This window comes from Marasmius oreades, chromosome 7, assembly GCF_018924745.1.
Source record: "Marasmius oreades isolate 03SP1 chromosome 7, whole genome shotgun sequence".
NCBI lineage: Eukaryota > Fungi > Basidiomycota > Agaricomycetes > Agaricales > Marasmiaceae > Marasmius > Marasmius oreades.
Genome location: NC_057329.1, coordinates 1,981,028 through 2,001,412, shown reverse-complemented (window position 1 = coordinate 2,001,412; position 20,385 = coordinate 1,981,028). Strand labels below are relative to the sequence as shown.

At 47.8% G+C, this 20,385-nt stretch overlaps 7 protein-coding genes across 7 annotated transcripts; 4 read left to right on the top strand and 3 right to left on the bottom strand.

The window, feature by feature from the left end:
- Window positions 1-6: 6 nt before the first annotated feature.
- Window positions 7-1,588, top strand: E1B28_011376 (uncharacterized protein; the record flags this gene model as incomplete). Its single annotated transcript, XM_043156405.1, has 5 exons — window positions 7-191; window positions 247-345; window positions 394-930; window positions 987-1,096; window positions 1,148-1,588. Exons 1-5 carry the CDS (start codon window positions 56-58, stop codon window positions 1,586-1,588), a joined length of 1,323 nt encoding a protein of 440 aa, XP_043006191.1. The 5' UTR covers window positions 7-55.
- A 264-nt stretch (window positions 1,589-1,852) lies between these two features.
- Window positions 1,853-3,048, bottom strand: E1B28_011375 (uncharacterized protein; the record flags this gene model as incomplete). The annotated part of the gene is made up of 5 exons (XM_043156404.1): window positions 1,853-2,154; window positions 2,210-2,305; window positions 2,371-2,609; window positions 2,664-2,970; window positions 3,024-3,048. The coding sequence occupies 5 exons, from the start codon at window positions 3,046-3,048 to the stop codon at window positions 1,853-1,855; spliced, it is 969 nt and encodes a 322-aa protein (XP_043006190.1).
- A 421-nt stretch (window positions 3,049-3,469) lies between these two features.
- E1B28_011374 (uncharacterized protein) lies at window positions 3,470-7,743 on the bottom strand (the record flags this gene model as incomplete). The annotated part of the gene is made up of 6 exons (XM_043156403.1): window positions 3,470-4,861; window positions 4,920-5,086; window positions 5,146-5,836; window positions 5,894-6,464; window positions 6,520-7,349; window positions 7,501-7,743. 6 exons carry the CDS (start codon window positions 7,741-7,743, stop codon window positions 3,470-3,472), a joined length of 3,894 nt encoding a protein of 1,297 aa, XP_043006189.1.
- Window positions 7,744-8,052: 309 nt separating this feature from the next.
- E1B28_011373 (uncharacterized protein) lies at window positions 8,053-9,444 on the bottom strand. The gene is made up of 3 exons (XM_043156402.1): window positions 9,145-9,444; window positions 8,964-9,092; window positions 8,053-8,915 (listed from the first exon to the last, which is right to left on the bottom strand). Exons 1-3 carry the CDS (start codon window positions 9,399-9,401, stop codon window positions 8,153-8,155), a joined length of 1,149 nt encoding a protein of 382 aa, XP_043006188.1. The 5' UTR covers window positions 9,402-9,444; the 3' UTR covers window positions 8,053-8,152.
- Window positions 9,424-12,761, top strand: E1B28_011372 (uncharacterized protein; the record flags this gene model as incomplete). The annotated part of the gene is made up of 6 exons (XM_043156401.1): window positions 9,424-9,433; window positions 9,461-9,777; window positions 9,828-11,066; window positions 11,118-11,739; window positions 11,796-12,559; window positions 12,617-12,761. 6 exons carry the CDS (start codon window positions 9,424-9,426, stop codon window positions 12,668-12,670), a joined length of 3,006 nt encoding a protein of 1,001 aa, XP_043006187.1. The 3' UTR covers window positions 12,671-12,761.
- A 5,054-nt stretch (window positions 12,762-17,815) lies between these two features.
- On the top strand, window positions 17,816-18,532 carry E1B28_011371 (uncharacterized protein; the record flags this gene model as incomplete). Its single annotated transcript, XM_043156400.1, has 1 exon — window positions 17,816-18,532. The coding sequence occupies one exon, from the start codon at window positions 17,816-17,818 to the stop codon at window positions 18,530-18,532; it is 717 nt and encodes a 238-aa protein (XP_043006186.1).
- Window positions 18,533-18,623: 91 nt separating this feature from the next.
- Window positions 18,624-20,170, top strand: E1B28_011370 (uncharacterized protein; the record flags this gene model as incomplete). Its single annotated transcript, XM_043156399.1, has 2 exons — window positions 18,624-19,590; window positions 19,668-20,170. The coding sequence occupies 2 exons, from the start codon at window positions 18,624-18,626 to the stop codon at window positions 20,168-20,170; spliced, it is 1,470 nt and encodes a 489-aa protein (XP_043006185.1).
- Between the last annotated feature and the right edge of the window lie 215 nt (window positions 20,171-20,385).

Sequence of the window (20,385 nt, the reverse complement as noted above, 5' to 3'; positions counted from 1 at the left end):
AATGCATTTTTGTGCTTTCCTTCGACGTCCTTCATCATTTTATCCCCGTATTATTATGCCTCGTCGCGTCCATTCCTCTTCCATGTTCCCTTCGCCATCACGTAGCTCTAAAAGAATAAAGTTGGATCACCTCACCTCGGAGAGCTTCCGGAATGGTGTCGTTCTAGCTCCAATGGTTCGTTCTGGTGCTCGTATGTGAATAATGCATTTCGGATTTAGGTCTCAACAGTTGACATTCCGAACCAGTTCCAACTCGTTTATTTGCGTTAAAACATGGGGCAACGCTCGTATGGGGTCCAGAGACAGTCGATAAAGCTATTTTACATGCAGTGAGGGTCGTCAATCGTGAGCATACCGTTTTCCTTTCAGTGCAAACCTGACAGTCTTGTTCAGCTGTCACTGGCGTCGTTTCCTACAACGGAAAATCTCGAGCTATATGGACAACACATCCGATCGAGAAACCATATCTCATATATCAGCTTGGGTCTGCCGATCCCGATCTCGCTGTTCAAGCAGCCAAATCCGTAATGCAGGATATATCCGGGATAGATCTCAATTGTGGTTGCCCAAAACCCTTTTCAACACACGCAGGAATGGGAGCCGCTCTGCTCACGAATCCGGAGCTATTATGTTCGATTCTGACGGCGCTTCGAGAAGCTATGCCACCTGAGATCACTGTATCAGCGAAGATACGGTTGTTGCCCTCGCAGGAGGACACTTTGAAGCTCGTTGGAAGGATTGTGAACACTGGTATCAGTGCCTTGACAGTACACTGCCGTACGCGGAATATGAGGGAGAAGGACCCAGCTGTGATTGAAAGGTTGAAAGAGATAGTGGACTTTGTGGAGGGCATGGGAAAGGGAATAGCTGTGTTGGAAAACGGTGACTGTCTGGGTGCTTCCGACGCCAAACGGGTGCTTGAGATGACGGGTATATATCCACCTTCACTTTATCGCATTGGTGACTTAGGCCTTCGTTTCGAACAGGTGCTCATTCCGTGATGATAGCAAGAGCTGCAGAGTTGAACCCTTCTGCATTCTCCATGACGCCTCTCACCGATATACATCAAACTCTCATACCAGCCTACCTTCGCCTCGTAAGTCCCTTCGTGTAGGGCAACCACCTCGTTCTGACCATGGTTCCCTAGTCAAGATATATCGACAATCATTGGTCGCTCACGAAATTCTGTGTGTCTCAATTCAAGGGAGGCTTCACGACCAGTAGCAAGGCCGAAGAAAAACGTGTCAGGGAGGCTGTTGTGAAGGCTCGCTCGTTTGATGATGTTGCGGAAATTGCTGGTTCATGGACAGGGGAAGATGACTTCCGGGATATCGTCAAAGTGATCGAATCCCGGCCGTCTGGTATCAATCTTCATTTGCCCTTGGAAATAGGGTCAGAAGGAGACATTACACCACTTGAGGTTGGTCCTGATCCGGCATTCTCAACACCAGAGGGTACACAGAATCCTGAACCTCCTGGTTCTGGAGCCCCTTTGTTGGGTGTGGATGAATTACCTCGCCACCCCCCTGCGTTGTTAATGAGTGAAGGGCCTTTGACCCCCACTCCTGGCGGCGGTATCACTGTCTAGCAGACATGTACTCTCTTTCCGCACAAACCAAGGGACAACACATTGTGCAATGGCCTACATAAAAGGGAGATGCCGAAGTTCCTAATGCTCGAACGTACTGAGGATCAAGAGAACCTCTACAAGTAGAATATATCTAATAATGATAAATACCTAAGGATACAGCAAAGTAATTCAGAAACATAAAGCGGAAGATGATAATGGTCTAATGGGTATGAACGAATGATACACACAAGCGGAGGATGTGGCAGAAGCGTTAGCTGGCGGCTATTTGAGGATGCGCTCGAGCCTTTGTAGTCCAACGTCGATGGTTCTAATAAGTCCTGTGACGTGCCGAGGCAATAATGCCACACTTTCACTAGCGTCAGGAGGGCCTGTTCCATACAAGGCTTTTTGTTCCAAAAGGGCGGTCTCGACCACGATAGGAATACTGAGAGTGATTCGGGTGAGTTGGACGGTTAGCCTGGAGCGACCGAAAAGATCGAAATAAGAGAGCTGTTGTAGTTCATGTTTCGTTTCGAGGAGTCGATGAAATTGGCTATGGAGGGCTAAGAGGCACGTTCGACATGCTACGCATTTCAGAATGTGATAAAAGGGGACGAGAGTGAGAAATTCCCAACTCACACAGAGCTCGCTCACGGATACTTTGAAGAGCTAATAATACGGAATTTATTCCATCTTCTCCAAGACACAATGAGGGATTTATGTCACTGACAGCTCCTGAAAGGCACGAGAGGATTTGCGGTATCAAAGTATTGTTTGACTAGGAGCAGAAATTCACATACTCAGGAATGTCTTGATAACCTCCATGTCTCCATCTAAAAAATCATTGAACGCGCTGATGACTACCCCTCGAAAGGTTTCATCTGCAAAACCGCTGGGCCGCACGGCGAAGACGTCGTAATTAGACGAAGGAGAACGGCTATCGTACATACGTTTTGAGGAGGGGTTACTGAGAACATTGTATGCTATGGCCACCTTCTGAAAGGCCAATGTTGCCGAGGTATTATTGATGGGGAATTTGCTGACACACCTGATATCAGTCCTGAAAGAAGCTTGTGAAGGTGAATCGGCGTACTCAGGATGACATGCCCGACTCCTGGAAAGATAAGCTTTCCGGAGGGTTATTTTATCGAGAGAAATGGTCCTCGAAACACCCAGGATCAAATACAGATCATCATTGGAAAGAACTTCGTGCACCGTCTCGTTTATGTCAGAGTCGGCGTCTAATTCAGATTCTGGCCTTATCGTAAAGACAGGTAGTGTCGAAGGTGACGTAGAAGAGGCTGGTGAAGGTTCTGCCGTCCAAGTAATGTATTTCCGCTCCCAAGAAAGGATATCTTTATCCTCCTCTTCGTCCACAGGAAGGTGAAAATAACTCGATGCTGGAGAAACTGTCAGAGAAAAGCGAAGGAAGGATGTTGAAAAGAGGATATACCGGTTGTAAAGACATAGGAGAGCATCTTGTTCTGCGTGGCCTAGGGCCGACTTTGGAGGAGTGTTGGGTTGGGACTAAGACATGTGAAAGACTTATTCGCACAGCCACACACAACAATCCCACCAGACTGTGACAGTCACATATATTGCTCCGAAGTTAAGCAATAAATCATCGATAGCGCGTAACAACATAGTAGCAATACACAGAGCAGGTAAAGAGGAATAGAGACCAGTGGAGTAACAAAGAGACCGGTAGTAGTAGGAATCAACAAGGGACAGTGAAACAGAATAGTAGCTCCAGAGAAAAGATCAGAAGTAAGATAGGAGGGGAGACGGTTACAGCCTATTAGTGATAGATATGGGTACGAGCTATATATATAATGTTAACAGAGATGACGACGGAAAAAAAAGTGAAAGCAAAATACACAAAGATATCATTCCCTAATACTATGAATTGAAGATATGCCACGGCTGCTCCAGAGTGTTCATCGGCAGGTCCCATTTCCACTCGTTCGATTGGTAATACGCAGACTCTCCTCCATCGATCTCCTTCAGCGTACCAAGTCTTAAAGGATCTGAAAACTCTTCGGATTTAACTTCGCTCAGGATTGCAGTAGAATGTGCAGGGTCTGCTTCAGATTCGGGACTTGGGTTAGTCGACGACGAGGGAATGAGATCTGGGGTATTGGCCTTGGATCCCGCATCATCATCTTCATGTGCAGCATAGGACGAAAAGTCGAAGAATTCCACAAATTCGTCCTTGATTGGTGATGACACACCACCGTTACTAGCTCCAAGGTCACTCCCGAGAAGCGACGACATCCCATTTCCGTCATCCGGCACCGTGCTGCATCCCTTCAGAATCATGTCAATAGTTGCGGATATATCTAGAGATAACGAATTGGGACCCCCGTCTTCAGCATTCGACATCTGTATGATCATCTGTTCTAGGAAGGCGTTGGCATCTTCCGTAGTCTTGATACTTTCAACCGTCTCCTCCTTCTTTATGAGCGCTTCGCTCGGCGGTCCGTCCCAATCCGACTTCAATTTCTTCGGCGGTGAAGGTTCGTTGGCAACACTCGTTTGCGAGCTTGACCCTACAGGAGCGGAAGATAAAGAGGTGGACTGCACGTTCGCTGAGGGGCCTTCATCCTCCTCTCGAGGTCGTTTTAAACCGTTCGCGCTGGGTATCTGCGCTGGCTCAGTGACAGGTGTGGCGGTCGGTGTGACGGTCGGTTTTGTATTGGGCGTGTTAGACGGTCGTCGCTTGGTGTTGGTGGTCGTTCTCGGTGGTTTCACGGATGCTTTACTCCTCGGAGATTTGGGGGTTTGGGGTGAACTGGCGTGTGTAGGAGTGGGTGCGTTCGCGGCGGGTGTAGAAGGGTTAGCAGGGGGTGTGGGAGTATTGATAGCACTAGTAGCTGTTGCTGCCATGCCAGCATTGGGCGGGGAAGCAGCGCCGAGCTTAGGAGTCGTCTGGTTCCCTTTTTTCTTGTTGCCGAGGGGAGGAGGTTGTAGGTTGACGGGAGGGCGGGCGACGGGGTTGAGTTGAGGGCTAGGTTGTTGAGGTGGTGGAACTTGCGGAGGGGAAGGGTGTTGGGGAACGGGAGGTTGATTCATTGGCGGCTGAGTCGGGGGGCGGGCCATAGGTATACCAGGAGCACCACCGGGAGGGGCAACACTTCCGCCAGGAGCGCCTCCAGGAGGTTTCCAAGCATTTGACACGTACTCGCTGGCATTGTGAAGAACGGTTTGTGCAGCCCGCAAGTCGTTAAGGGATATGATAAACCGGGGTGTGCTATATCCAATCATTATCCTTTGCTGCTGGATATTCATAATCTATCGCGAAAGTATCAGTGTTCTGCACAGTCGAATAGAGCAATTTAAAGGTTCCTACCAAAGTGAGCAACTTCCTTGTGTTAGTATCCTGTTGCTTCGAGATCACGACGTGGAAGAAAGGTAGTTTCCTCTCCATATCTTGAGCGGTACGGTGAGCTTGCTCAAGTAGATTGTTATATTCAAGGCGTTGCTCGTTCGAGATATCAACAGGTGCCAGGCTGGAAGCTGAAAGGACAAGAAAGGATAATCAACAAGATGACACAAACACAAAAAATTGCGCACACCTTTCGTCAAATACTCTTGCTTCATGGCGTGAATTTCTGCCAAAGCAGCTTGCATCTTCGCACTCTGAGCCGATCCGGGCGGAAAAGATTGCAAGTCAGCTTTAATCGGATACATATTGTTGTTGCCGCTAGCAAAATGGCCAGGAACAATGCCACCCATTGAACGCTGTTGTGGAGGCATACCGGACTGACCAGGTATTCCAACATCGGGGCCCATTAACGATCCGCCGCCCGGTTTTGCACCACCGTTGGCTTGTCCGAGAGTGATCTGATGGTGCCGATTGGCCATCCACTGTGTCATGGATTTGAACAAGTTCTGATCCCGACTCATGAGCTGCAGTACCGGTCGAGCGCTGTCCACCATTCGAATCATTTCGTCTGGCATTCCTTTAGCTTTCAGCTCCGTTGCTGGTACTTCTGCCCAACCGACGAGCATTTCCATTTGTTGTTGGTTCATGCCTTTGCTGAACAGAGGATTTTGGCTCATTTGTTGAAACAAGAGAGCTTTCCGTCTCTGATCTTGTAAGGAGGCCATATACATCCGGTCGAATTCGGCCAAGTACTCTTTGTAAATATGAGCGAGATGGTTTGCAGCGGCTGGTCCGGATTTTGGCGGCTCAGTGGCAGTACCTGGAAATTGAACACAGCCCATTCGACCGGCAATAACTGCCCAAAGGTCCTTTTGTTGAACCTAAAGACACCACAATGTTAGAAAACGCAAGTTCAGAAAGCGTTCAGAAATACTCACTGGTCCCAAGCCACCCTCCTTCATGACTTCCGTATGGAGGGAATGTAGATCGATATTCAAGTTCTCTATCGACAGCAAACGCGAGTTATGTGTGATTTGTTTGGAAGCACAGAAACTCTTGTAGCTAGAGGCAAACCGTTCTTTAGATAGAGCTAGTAATGGTTGCTGCAAGGCCGCTGCTGAGGGTCCTAACATGCCATTTCCCATATGGTTGGGGTTCACGCCAGGATTAGGCATACCAGGCTGCGTGCCCTGTGCGTTGTTGGAAGTAAACGGTAAGTTGGAAGGGGAAGATGTGTTAGGGAAGGGATTCGCATTGGGATTGTGGGGTGATTGACCTGGTGGTCGGACCACGCCCATAGGATTAGCACCGTTCATCATAGCTTGTGCATGGACTTGCGAAGGACTGGGTTGTCCGTTCGGCTGGGACTGAGGCGACTGATTGCTCGGACCGCCTGGCATACCAGGGGTACCGAAAGACTGCGGCTGGTTGGTCTGCATCGGTTGCTGCAACCATGGTTGTCCTCCCGAGACCGCTGGGCCACCGGAAGGTTGGTTGATGGGTAGTGTCCTAACATCGGAAGTTGAGCAGGAAATTCTTCGCTAAATTGTCAATGCGAACTCACATATGCGTGGTGCCCTGGCTCGTCATCTGATTAATGAGCTGTGTGATCCTCGCCAAACCATCCCTCTTCTGATTGAGGTCAGCTTGAAACGCTCTAATCTTGTTAGTGAAGAGCTGGTCTGACATTTGCGGACGTGCAGCGGTAAGACTCCTTATGTGATATTCAACCTGGGTTAAGGCGTTTCTCATCGCGTTCTGCCTCTCTTGAAGATCATGCAGAGTAATGAGACGCTTTCCGTTCATGTGTGCGGCCATCTGAGATTGTTGTGCATTGGAATAGCCACCCGTACCAGGAGGTCCACCGCCTGGCTGATTTGAGGGTTGGGAGGGCTGATTCTGGGGATGAGGATGAGGAGAAGGACGACGCATGGCATCGGGACCACCAGCTGCGAGAAACAGATCGTTTTGCGGAGGACCTCCAGATTGACTTATGCCAGGCGGCCCACCTCCATTGAAACCACCTGCCTGGTGAGGTAGACCTGTCGGCCCCAATCGATTGCCAAAATTGATCGGACCATTCTGGTTCTGTTGATTTTGCGCGAGATTCATGAGTTCCAACTGTCGAGAGTTGTTCTGGTCCCTCTGCAGAGCCAGCATCATATTGCGGTTGATATTGAAATTGGCCGGATTTTGACCTGGTGGCATGCCGCCAGGACCACCCATGTTATTGGGAAAGCCGAGAGGTGACATGCGGTTCTGAGGACTGGATTGACTCTGTTGGTCAAGAAACGGGGGCTGATTGTGATTGAGACCTTGGTTTCCCATGAAACCAAAACTTTGTTGTTGGGACTGTAGGCGATTCATGTTTTGGTTTCGCATCAAGTCGACCATCTGAAGAATAAAGATGAGCTCGTTGGAGTTCGTAGACACACGTAATAACAGAGATAGACGAGTGGGGGATGGTCGGAGTTTGGTGAATTCATTACTCGGTTAACCCGAGCACGAAGGAGGAAGAGGAGTTGAACGAGATGAAATTAGATACCTGTTGAGAAACCGAATTGTTTGGCATGTCGGGCCCATTCTGCGACTGATTTCGCATCTGCATTAATTGTTGTTGCTGCTGAAGCCAATTTCTCTGCTCCGTAAAAGGGGGCATCCCGAGATGATGGGGGTCGGACTGTTGACCCTGTTGTTGTTGTTGTTGTTGTTGTTGTTGCTGCTGCTGCTGCTGAAGATGAAGAGACTGGTGCTGCTGGGGTACTGGGATATGATGGGGGGGAAGCATGGTCGATGGAAAGTTATTGGAAATGGAGGAGTAAGGGGAAATAGAATCGGACATTCAGAGAATGACGAGTGGGACGACGTCTGTCGCGGCCGCGACGTCGTAGGGGAGCAGTGAGCAGCGCTGGGAGGTCGTCGCTGGAAGAGACGAATTGGCTGGTGGGAGTCGGTCGACTACCAGGCGATTGTTGTCTTTTGTTTACAATCCTATGTAAGCGGTCAAAGGCCGAAGTAGAAAATCTCCAACTTTATTCCAACGATAGTGCACTTTTTTGAACGAGAATGCTTCTCGATCTCGCTGTCAGTCCATCACTGACACCAAAATGAACTTCCTAGAAAGTACATACACAAATCGGCGGTGTAATAAATAAGGTCGTCGTCTATGTACATGCATTACACGGTCGTTACGCTAATCAATCATCGTGGTCTTTCGCAGTATCAGGTTGAAGTGCTGGACCTGCTTCCAGTATGATATCCTCGTCATCGTCATCATCATTCTCCTCGTAGTAAGTGGTATTCGTAGTCGGAACGCTCGCTGCTTTGATCTTGTTCGCCGCTCTGGGGCCGACAGCCAAGATTCGGTCTTCTACTTCCGGGTCCGCGTCCGAGATACCCGATACGGCTTCCCCAAGTTCTTCATCCGCTTCAACAGTGCCCACGTCCGCTACTTCTCGCCTGAAGTAATACCGCAAACCAACGGGTATCAAGACACCTACGACTATTGCACTGAGGCCCAAGAAGTTTTTCCAACTTAGGAGGTGGAAGTCGTCGGCGCTCGTCATTTCGTCCAAACCGCTACCGATAGTGGTATGAATGACGGTGACACCTAGTATACCCAAAGCAGTGCTGATCCAAAAGGGAATGATGCCGATGCCGACGTGAGGAGCAATGATATTCACCATCCAGTGGGGTGGTAGAGGAGCAATGCGTAGGACAATGAGGAAAGACATCATGTTTTCCTTGTTGTCTTGAATCTTGAGAGCCCACTTGTCTAATCGTGCTTTCCACCTTGGAAAAGTGAGAAGAGCTGGTCCGAGAGCTGCGGAGAGTAGGTAGCATAGGGTGGCGCCGGTTGCTACACAACAGCATGCTAATGGTAAAGCCCTTGCTATACCCCAGACAGCACCGCCCAAGATGGAGAGATACATAGATCCGGGAAGGGAAAAGGCTTGAAGACTGGAAGAGAGTTGAGGGCGAATACGTGTAATAAGGAAGTGGACTCACAATAGGTAAGTGACAATGTAAGATATGACGATTCGGTAGGGATAGATGTCACGGTACTTCTTGAGAAGGAGGTTGAGCTGCTGAAGTTGATCAAAGGACCTTGGTATACGCAAAAGTGGGCGATCCTCTCTGAGGGATGGATGGGTGAGAGAAGGTGGGTTGGGTGAAGAAAAGCACTGACTCTTCCAAGGTTGGCAAAGCAGCCCATAGAATACCTCCGAGAAGAAGCGAGCTTCCAAGAAATATGCAGAGCATCTTGAGAGTGGCATTGAAGACAAGCTTGCGTGAGGATGGACGAGTTGGAGATCGGGGAACTACGACACCGTAGGAAGGGGTCTGAGGGGTTATTAAGGGAGCATGGTCATCGTAGTGAACGGTGTCGAGAGTATATACGGAGGAATTGGCATGGTTTAAGGTGAGTGGAAGAGGAGGGGTCATAGGAACGCTACTTGGGCTGCCAATGACGGTTTGTGGGTGAAAACTGACTGATGACAAAGCAAAACCGAGACCCAGGCCCCTGGCCAGCGTTGCTCAAGAGCCGTCCTCATCGCCGAGCCCAGCGCCAAAGGGCAATTTGCTCAGTTGTACGTCGTGTGTGCAGCACGATTCTGGACGAAACTCATCTCTTCAAACAGTCTTACAGATGGATTCATCGATTCCCTCAGATCAACCGACTGGCGACAGTCCCCCAGCTACAGCACGGCCTGTGAAACGTCGACGAAAAAACGGAGACGAAGACAGTGGGCCATCTGAGCCACGACGACTTCGTAGATCGCACGAGGCGTGTGCAAGGTGCAGAGGGAAAAAAATCAAGGCAAAGTCACCCAGCTTTCGGCAATTTCCATCGCTGACGTTCTCTCCTAGTGCGATTCGAAACATCCTCGCTGCACCGCCTGTGTTACCGCTGGAACGCCCTGCAACCAGGAGGACAGACACCGCCAGACGCTCACTCCCAGAGGCCATACCGAGCGTCTGGAGAGTTTGATCGCTCAGTGTGATGTTTTGCTCAAGCGCCACATCCCCAACTTCTCCCTCGACCGTATTGAAGAAATCTTGGCCCATGAGGGCATTGACATCAACGCAATCACCATCGACGCAGTCCTTCAGTACGAGGCGGATCCCTCTCGTCCTTTCAGGTCAGATCCAGCTCCCCCTCCACCCATCTACCCGCCAGGAATATTGCCTGGCTATCCCATCATTCATCCGCCTGGATATCCCTATCCCATTCCAGGCCATCCTGCTTACAATCCTCACCTTCATCCACCCTTTCCACCACCACCTCCTGGCACCCCTTATGGTCCCCCTCTTTCTCATCCTCCGCCCCCACCCCCGCCCCCGCCCCCGCCGCCACCGTCCTCCGAATCTCCTACTCGTGCCACAGTTCCACCCCCTGAGGTTGTTGGTCAAGATCCAAAGGCGAACGACATGTCCAGCACTCAGGCCCTAGCCAAGAGCTTCGGCGTTTCTCCTGCCATCGTCAACGACCTCAACCCATCCCAGCTCAATGCTACCCACTCCGACAAGGAGGATCTTGCTGTCGGCTCCAATGGCCTCAGCTCCGGACGTGATCGTGCTTTCCATGAAAGTTCTTCTCCCCGTGACAGTGTCAAGTGGCGCACCGTCTCTCTCCGCCGTTCATCCAATCCTCGTCCGCCTATCTCCCTCAATGGTTCTCTTGGAACCTCTCAATCCGTCGAAGTCTGGCTTCCCAAGGATCGGAGCATGGTTTGCCATATCACAGACGTCTACTTCAAACGTCTCAATCGCCACCGCCCTGTCTTTATGAGAAACGAATTTGAATCCGCTCTCGACGATTTATACGCAGAAAAGGTCGGTTCCCATGATCCTGGTTTCATTTGCAGTGTCTATCTCGTTCTTGCATTGGGCACCCTGAGCGAACTCAATTATCGATCATCCAGCGTGGACGATAACACTTCCAAGGATGACGCTCAAGGCCCTTCCATGACGAGGAAGCTCATGCCTGCCGATTGGCCACAGCATGAAGACTTCTTCGAGATGGCTCTGGCCGTTAAGCCTGAACTCAAAGTCACCATTTCGAGTTTGCAAACTCTTATCCTCTTGCACTGGTATCTATACACTGAGGTGAGGATGGTTCTGTATACTTTTAGACTTCTGGCCCTGACGCTTTCTCAGCGGCAAGGCCGTACTCTTTGGCGTTTAGTCGGAAGTCTCGTTCGGCTTTCCATTGAGCTTGGACTCCATCATGATCCAACTCCTCAAGTTCACAACATACCTGGCGGCGAAAAGCGTGTCTTCACTGAGGAAGAATCTCAGCTACGGATACGACTGTGGGGTATCGTGTTGGTTCATGATCGTGGCACCTCCATCCTCCTCGGTCGTCCCTTGGCGATTGCTCCTTCTGACGCCAACACTCCTCCCCCCTCTCGTTTGAAGCATCCAGCCGAGTTTTCGGAACACTTTGAGCTCTCATTCCCGATCGCAGAGATCCAGGCCGATATCATTAACTCCTTGTACTCTCCGTCGAGACAGAGCGGCGATACTATCATGCGCAATGCGACCAGGATCATCAAGAGTATGCAAGAGTTTAGGCGAAACCTCCCGGAACGGTATAAGAACTATTTTGGTGGTACTGATGATTGGCCGCTGGAACGGAGGACAAAGTTGGTCGAAGAGATCACCGAGGATGAGGGTTTGACGTTGCTCAAGCTAGGAATTGCCCGAATTCTGCTGTTGCGTGCGTTGTTCAGCTTGCGGGAGCTTTCGTATGACCAACGCAGTAAGGCTTTGGTTGATGGTGCGTCTTTTCTACTATCGCTATAAAGAAAAATTCTGTTCATCTCTCTTCCGCAGCCATTATTGCCTCCCACAACATCATCATTGTCCATAGTCAACTCATCCGATTCCCAGATATCGCCTTCTTCACTTCGCCTATTCCCTTGCACATTGCCGCCATGGTTATCTTGTATGGTCGCATGTCCAAATGTAATTGCTTGTCTCACCACACCGCTATCGAAGACGTCTGGCTTGCCCTAGACATGCTTCCTCGTTTCAGATGGCGATGGGAACGCAAAGATGTGAATGGCGGTCATCCTCTCATAGCTCGATTGGCTGAGCGTGTCATGGAAGTCAGCCTCCAACAAATTGGTCCTGCAACACATCCGGTATTGCTTTCGGAACCTGAATGGGAGGAAGACTCTGTTTCTGTGCGCTCACCTACTCTTAGTCTCTCATCAAAGAGCCCCCAGCAACATGCTTCGACCGTTGCTTCATCGCCGACCTATAGTAATGTGGGTAACGGAAATCCGACTAGTGGTCCAACGACAGCTGTGTATCAACGACCAGTGAAAGGGATAACAGCGACTATCAGCGGTCACGGTGGAGATAAAATGGTCGAAGTTCCCGCGACATTATTTTATCCTTTTTATCCCGAGGCAACTCCACCCGCCAATGGCCACAACAACGGCGGTAGCGGAGCTGCGGGTCAGGACTATTCCCATTTGCTGGCTGCAGCAGCAGCTTCTCAACAGAGTGCAGATACTTATATGTCAGAGGAACGAGATGGGGTGGTTTCTTCTCCGACAACGTCTCCTCCTTCTGTTTCGGTTTGGATCAATGTGAGCCCGTCTCTTGTATATGTTTCTGATTCAGCCTGATAACTTGCGCGACGACAGCATTCTTCACCGCAAAGAACCACTATGAGCTATTCTATTCCACCCCAAGCTTGAGGCCTTAGTTATGCTTATGTGTATAGTCACAAGTCAATTTCCATGTATTTGAAGTGTCTTGGAAGTGTCCCTAGCACATCATCAACAGCCAACTATTCAAGTGGATAAGATAGGTTCCTTGCATCTGCTCAGGAGAGGGAGAAGGAATGTAGAGCAAGTGTGAAAGACATTTAAGATTACTCTTGCTCTATCTCAGTTTTATGTGTCTAGCTTTATCTCAGTTTAGTGTAGGCCTAGGAACTTTTTTGGGTGCATGTGAAGGGCACATGAAAAGACGCGTTCTGGACTAGGGCCAAACCTGAGCCCCAGTGAAAATTAGATACGTTCAAAGTTAAAACTTGTTTAGCATTAACTTGTTAACTTGTTAAGTATGACGGCACAAACAGAGCCATGTCCGGTGCTTAGTCACTGTTCCACCGGGCTCATCCCGGGCGACGCTGTGTGTGCTACCTCTTCTCTGCCTGCGTTAGTCGTTATGGCAGAGGATTTCAACTCAGACAAGGAGTACCTGACATCTCATATCAGTGTTTAATGGCTCAAGGGGATTTGAGCATGTGAGATTGTACACTCCCATGTTTAGAAGGTACTTTTTCGAGTTGATTCATGTAAATTTAGAGGTACATACAAGAGGTGTGCAATGGGTCAGCCCAGGACACAACCTTGGGGGGGGGGGGGGGGGGGGGTTTTGGGCCCTTAAAGTTATAAAATGCAGCAGCATATACTGCCTCTAAAATGTCAGCAGTAAGCTTCAAACTAAGCTTTAGCTGTGTGCTTTGTGCTTTCAGACCAAAATTGATGGTTTTGGGTGTCTTAAGGGTGTAATTACTGAAGATGTCATACATACTTGCCATATATGGTTCATGAGGATGTCACATGGGCTGCCCTCGCTGCACAGAACTGTGTGCTGGTTTGTAATATAATTGTGATGCCTATATATATAACACTTACCAGTTATTGAAGGTATTGAATTGCAACTAAGCTATACTGGTACATGTAGAGCAATGATGAATGGCAGTGTTTGGTGGACTGGCACCATTGATAAGCTGGCAAAATATATGAAATACCGAGTGGGCCGGGTTGGGTTGAAGCATGTGATGGGAACAACCTTCCTTTTTTTTGGGGGGGGGGGGGGGGGGGTTAGGAGACCTTACAGCTATAAAACAACGTCATGTACAGCTTTAGTGAACTGAACACCCCTTGTTCACAGCAGATGGGTGTTTAGTTAGAAAAATATGTCTCTTTTCAAGCAGGCTACATGGTGTTGGTATGGAAGGGTTCTCATCCATTGGTGGTGGGTTGGCATGCTCCTCGATCTTGCCTTGCTCACGATGCTGTATATAACAGTTGAAGGCAGTGACCTTTTCTTGCCTGTTGAGCCACGTCACCATCTGCGGGAACTCGTCTCTTTTATTGGAAGCTCTCCATCCCTTTTTTGCAAAGTCGATGTGTAACCGTTCGAACATCTCCGTATTGTAATTGTCTGTCGCACTGAAAAGGCGTATCATCTCCGTGTAATGAAGTAGAGAGTGGAACTTGGGGATATTGAAGTGGTCCCTTACACCAGCCTCAATAAAAGCCTGCCGTTTATGTTCCCAGGTTTCGAGACAATCCTTCATTTTACACAATGACTCTGAGGTATGGGTTGAGTATTGAGTGAGGTATATGAAGTCGAGGATGGCTCGACTTGCCTTAATGGCATGGAGGGGCATGTTCAAACCCACTAAACAGGCTAATAGTATATGTGCCATGTGTTAACACTCCGTTCCACTGATTTGAGAGAGCACTGACCATCCTTTATGGAAGTGTCGTACTCCCATAGCAGCTGGTGGACATCACAAGTGATGGTCAAGCTTGTCCTCCATCATGACGCTTTGACACCATAGCACAAGGTGTTTAAATACACTCTGATACAATTGGTGTAAAACATCGGGTGTGAGGGCGAGATGAAAATCCATATTGTAGAAGTCATACCAGAATGGTTGATAAGTACTTCCAGACACCTCTTTTTCCATGCAGGCTTTCAAATAAGCAGCCCTTTTGGTGGTGCCTGCCTTTGCAGAGTCCATGACATTGACTGTCCATTCATGGGTTCGCATTGGCTTCCTATCCATATCCTGTAAATGCTCTGCGCTACATTGGCATTTGGGACATGTCCCATACTTTGAACAAGACACTAAGCACTGTTCTGGGTAATCCGCTACATAGCAACATACTAATGGGTGTACATGACACACTTTCCCATCACCTCCAGTCATTTCCACACTGGATTGCGAGACTGCAGCTAGAGGGCGCAGTAGAAACCTCATGGACTGGTGAAAGAGTCTGGTGTATCGCACGCTATGCTCCTTCTTTGAAAGACCGTCCTTGCCTATCTTTTTGACTGAGAGATATGCGATCAGAATACAAGCTTGTTGTGATGGACTTTGTCGCATGTGTCTGGGAATATTCCCAAGTGTAAGATAGACAGGGTAAGTGGAGTGGCTTCTGCTGAACTGCATTAATTGGGTCTTATCGGTTGCCAAAATCACAGGGGCTATTGTAGTGTTGCTTTTGTATGTATCCTGCATTTCCATTTCCCGGTCCACATCTCGGAATATCTGTGATCCGTCTTCTCGGCATCGCTGAATAACTGCTGCGGTTTGTACACCAGGTGTTCGGCCAAGCTCGGATCACCCCACAGCGCTCTAACTGCATCGAGAGAATCTCTATACCGGAGGGTCATGCACTCGTCGGTCTTATCTGTGAAGGTGAACTGTTGAGTCTTCCATTCCCCCCCCTTGCTGGTATGCTGTCTACCCTCTTGTTGAGTTGTTGTGAGTCTTTGAATGAGAGTCCAAGTTTCTGTACCACCTGAATAGATAATACACAACAAGACAAAGGACATAAGGAAGGAAGCTATGGAAACTCACCCCTGGTATTTTCAGTAATCGGTTGAAAGCCCCTTGGCCTATCTCTTCTTTGATAGCCCACTGTGCAATCGCCCACTCCAGTTGAGAGGCAAAGGGCAAATACATGTCAGTTTGTTCTTCATCAGAAACTATGGCCTCCACCTCCACCTCAGGACCAAAGGTATCTCGCCATTTTTCGTAGATGGGTCGACCCATCTTGATCACTTTGCCTCCATGGGTATGTTGCACCTCATATTCTTCCTCCTTTCTAGCATCTATATCGAAAGGAAGGGCACCCAACATTCGTCTTAACTTGCTCTGGGCTTGAGTTGACAGTCCAGGTCCGGCATCTCCCTCATTCATCTGTGTCTGTGTCTGATTCCCACCTACGATAGCAGGATCATGCCAGTAGAAAATTTTGTTTTCTTCTTTGTAATTGTTAAGGACGTGCAGAATGACTCAGAACCGAAGGGAGAAATGATAAGATAAGATATAAGATATGTACTGAAGGATATACTAAAAGAGGAATGATCTAAGGTGAAGAGAGGAAAGAATCGGAGTTGATCGGAGTGTCTCGGAGAGCGACGAGGATAGTGAAGGAGGTTGAAGAGAATGACGGAGTCTTGGCAGTAGCTGAAGTTATTGGACAACGGCTCCCTGAGTCGAACTGCCTTAGACCAGGTCACTGGGAAACCAGAGTCAAGTTTAATTCTAAAGAATGTAACTACTAAGTCGTACATCTTATATAGGATAGAATGTACAAGGTCCGAGACGGATCCAATAGTTGGATCTGCATTCGGACTGCCGACTCCCATGCCGATAGCCTAGGCTTTAATGGGTAGTATGGAGATTAAGGTAAGTGGAGTCAGTAAGAATAGAATGAAAGTGATTGTGACCAGTTGGTCCAGATTGGTCCGGCATGGATGTAACAGTATCCCCCTCTTAAGGTTCTTGCCCTCAAGAACCTTTCCAAGACGGAAACTGAGAAATAAAATAAATCGTAAGTAGTTCGGAAATCAATGGAGCCTGAAGAGGCGTAAAATCGTAAGGTAAAATGATCGAGTGATAGCTGATAGGCCAAAGTGAGACAAACATGAAAAAGTGATATAAGGTGTACCATGAAAATTTCAAAGTCCAATCTTCCTTAACCTCCCATTCCTATTTCCTCAAGATCATCATGTCCGACATTTCCCAACCCCCCGCCAACATCGCTGTTCCCATCCCCAAACCCTCCTTCTTGCGTGAGGCTTTCAACAAGCCAAAACCGTCTCGCGTTCTGAAAACTTTTGATGAAGAAGACTTCAGTTCGCGGCGTCCAGCCAGAGTTTTGAGGAAGGAGTGGGGAAAGAAGATGGATGAGGAAGAAGAGGAAGTGATGAGGCATAACCAGGAGTTAGAGAAAGAGTTATGGGAATGGAAGCGAGTGCTGAATGCGCACGATGACGATCAGGATGAGAAAGGAAAGGCGTTGGAGGAAGAGTGGGAACAGGTGGAGTGTCACAGATTTCACTATCTTATCCCTATCTAACATTTATCTTATCTGTGCCATGTGTTTATCTTAGCTTCACTGCTAATCTCCTTCTATCACTCTTCTATATCACATCAAGAAACTAGGTGAGTTGCAGATTTGTGATAGTTTGTTAAGTCTTGCTTCTTTGCCTGTTGTTGCTGTCAAAGAGCAACAGGTGTGGCTTTGTTGCAGGTGCCTTGTCTGTTGGCTTGCTTGGGTTCTGGGGGATTTTAAGACTCTGTTACTGAAAAGGACAGTTGTCTTCTTGGGAAGCACCTCAGTTGTATCCCTATTGTAGCCTTGTAGTCTGGATGCTATGCATCTTAGTCTGAAGGTTGCTTGGGCAATGCATGAGGGTGGTCCACTGAGGACCACAGAGCTAACCTACTTGCTGATCCCCAGGTGTAAGGGGCTTCACTGCTTTATGCAACAGTGCTGGTGTCTCAGGGCAGCTAGAGCCTTAGGGTTAGGACAGCAGCCAGTACTGGGTGAAGACTGAGAGTGTGTAACATGCTCTCAAAAATCATTTGCTGCACAGGCTTTGGGAACCTGTGTTGAGAACCCCTCCCTTGCATCAAGACCATCAAGACTTGTGCACCTCAACAGGTCACTCTTTTTGGACCCCCTTTCCTTTCCTTTCCTTTCCTTTCCTTGTACTGTACCTGCTGTAAAGGGGTATTGTACTCTTCTTGTACTATGTCTGCTGTCAAGAGACTTGGTACTTATGCCATTTGCCTTGCCTAGAAAATGCCTAAATCTAATATGAAGTTTCCTATGAGAGTTGTCAACCATGGAGACTACTCTACCATGGAGATTGTGATCTCAGATGAAGTCAAGGGCATGTTCAATCATGTTGCCTCTAGAAAGGTCTCCAAAGCTCCACATTACCCTCCACCTGTCAACAAGCGCTCTCACTCAGAGAGTCTTGCCCTTCAACAAGAAAGCAGAGAGGACACTATGGTCCTTAGCCTTCTAGCTAGAATGGGTATGGAGAAGCAGCAACAGAGTCTTCAGGATCGCATCAGCTCTCCACCTTCACCACTCATCTCTCGCATATCTCCTCACTATTCTCCTTACACTCCTCCCCCTTCCATTCCTACCAACCTCCACTTCCGCCATACTAAACTCCTCAAGCGCATCAAGGAGTTTAGTCCTCTGCTAGAAGCTGTCAAAATTCGCTTGGATCCTTTTATGCAGAAACTTATGGTGGAAGATGAGAGGGAGTATGATGGACTCACTATTAGAGTACCAAAGGAAGTAAGGGACTACCTATTCACTTTTCATGAAAGGTTTGAGGATTTGTACCAAAACTTGGAGGAGAAAGGTCATAAACTGACCAACAAGCAGTGGAGAGAGTTGAAAGGAGCACTTAAAAAAATTGGAGGAATATCTTTGGTTAACCTTGAAGATAGACTCTTAGAGATCTGTAAAGAATTTGTGGCTCTAGAACCAACTTTACCATAAATAACAACTCTTTACCTTTGGCTTCTCATTTGGCAAATCATTACAATTGATCCTTTTCCTTACTTGTTTACTGATAAACAAGAAACTAGGAATGTCTGACTATATTCCATACATTGTCAATTTCAACAACATTGAAAATGTTCAAAATTGGGCTCAACACCTTGCTAATGGTGTAGACCTGGAAGTCCTTGGCTATGAAGGAGAAAGAGAACAACAGCAACTTGGTCTTTTACTGCACAATGCCCATGAAGCAACTTCAGCAACTGTAAAGAACTATGTAGACATACATATAAATGCAGCTACTACCCACATGAATACTTCCTTCAACAACATTTACAATGCCTATAGGAATGATCATGGAGTGCTTCTTGATATGGCTGACACTATAGAATCCTTGCAAAAGGAAGTGGAAAGCCTAAAGCAGTTGACTACCCTGCAAGGAAACCTTCTTGCAACATATAAAGCCCAGCTGGATAAATTTCCTGCTGATGCTGGTGCTGGACCTAGCTCCAAGTCTCTTAAAGTTCCAGAGCCTTCTACCTTTTCTGGGTCTGACAGCAAATCCAAATTGGATGACTGGATCAATCAGATTGCCCTATTCAACAGTGCAACAGGAGTTGTAACTGACCATCAGAAGATTGTAACAGCAATGCTTCGCCTTAGATCTCCAGCCACCACCTACATGAAAAAATACTATGATAAGGTTGGACATGGAGAAGACCTTGGGTCTTGGGAGAGTTTCCTCCAAGAACTCAAAAATATCTATGGCAAGCGTGATGACAAAGAAGGGGCAAAGCTTGAGCTTACACAACTTTGGTTGAATAAAGCTTTGGCAAATAAGGACTTCATCAAATACTCTGAGCAGTACCGCACTCTAGCTCGTATTACAGAATATGAGGACTCTGTTCTCATTGATAAACTTAAGGAAGTTATTCCTCAGGAGCTCAAAAATGCTTTGGTTATTCAGGAAATGAATGGTACTCTACCTAAAGCTTGGCAAGAGTATCTTGATCTCTTGCTTAAAGCATACAAGGCTTTGCATCCTGAAAAGGCTAAGAGTGTAATCTTTGGCAATGGCAATAAAGGCAATGGCAATACATCTGACTCAGATGCAATGGCAATACATCTGACTCAGATGCAATGGAGATTGATTCTGCAAAGAAGAGCAAAGGCAAATCAAAAGAAGCCAACTCCCAGGAAGTTAAAAAGAAGAAGCATTGTAATATTTGTGCTGCAAAAGGCTTAAAAAACAAGGCTTCTAGTCACAACACTAATGATTGTTGGGATAAACCTGGAAATGAGAGCAAGAAACCTGCTCCTAAAAGCTCTTCATCAACTTCATCCTCATCTGTGCAGAATAACAAAGTAGGACAAGGTGCGCCAGGGGCCAAGAAATCTTTCAAGGCGCGATTATTGGAATTTATGAAGGAGATGGATGATGATGATGATGGTACAGCTCCCCCAGCTGCAACTGTCAACATCAACTCTGCGAGAATCGTAGAAATACCCGATTCCCAGTCTGCTGTAAAGGGGACAACTGTGCAAGTCGATGAAGTACAGTCGGGGCCTTCTCGATCGACGGGTCAAAAATTGAAGGCAAATCGGCGATCTAACGTGGATTTTCCTGATGCACTGTAGAGGATAATGTCTGTGATCTATGGTGCGGGAATAGTATACCTACTATCAGCTCTAAGCAAGACTTAGAAAAAGTAGTACTGGAATCTTGTAATATAAATATTGCTCGCAACAAGAAATCGTCTTTTAGACTTCCAGTAACACTTTGGGTATATGGAAAAAAAGTACAGACTGAGGCTCTTGTTGATTCTGGGGCCACAACAAATTTCATCGACCAA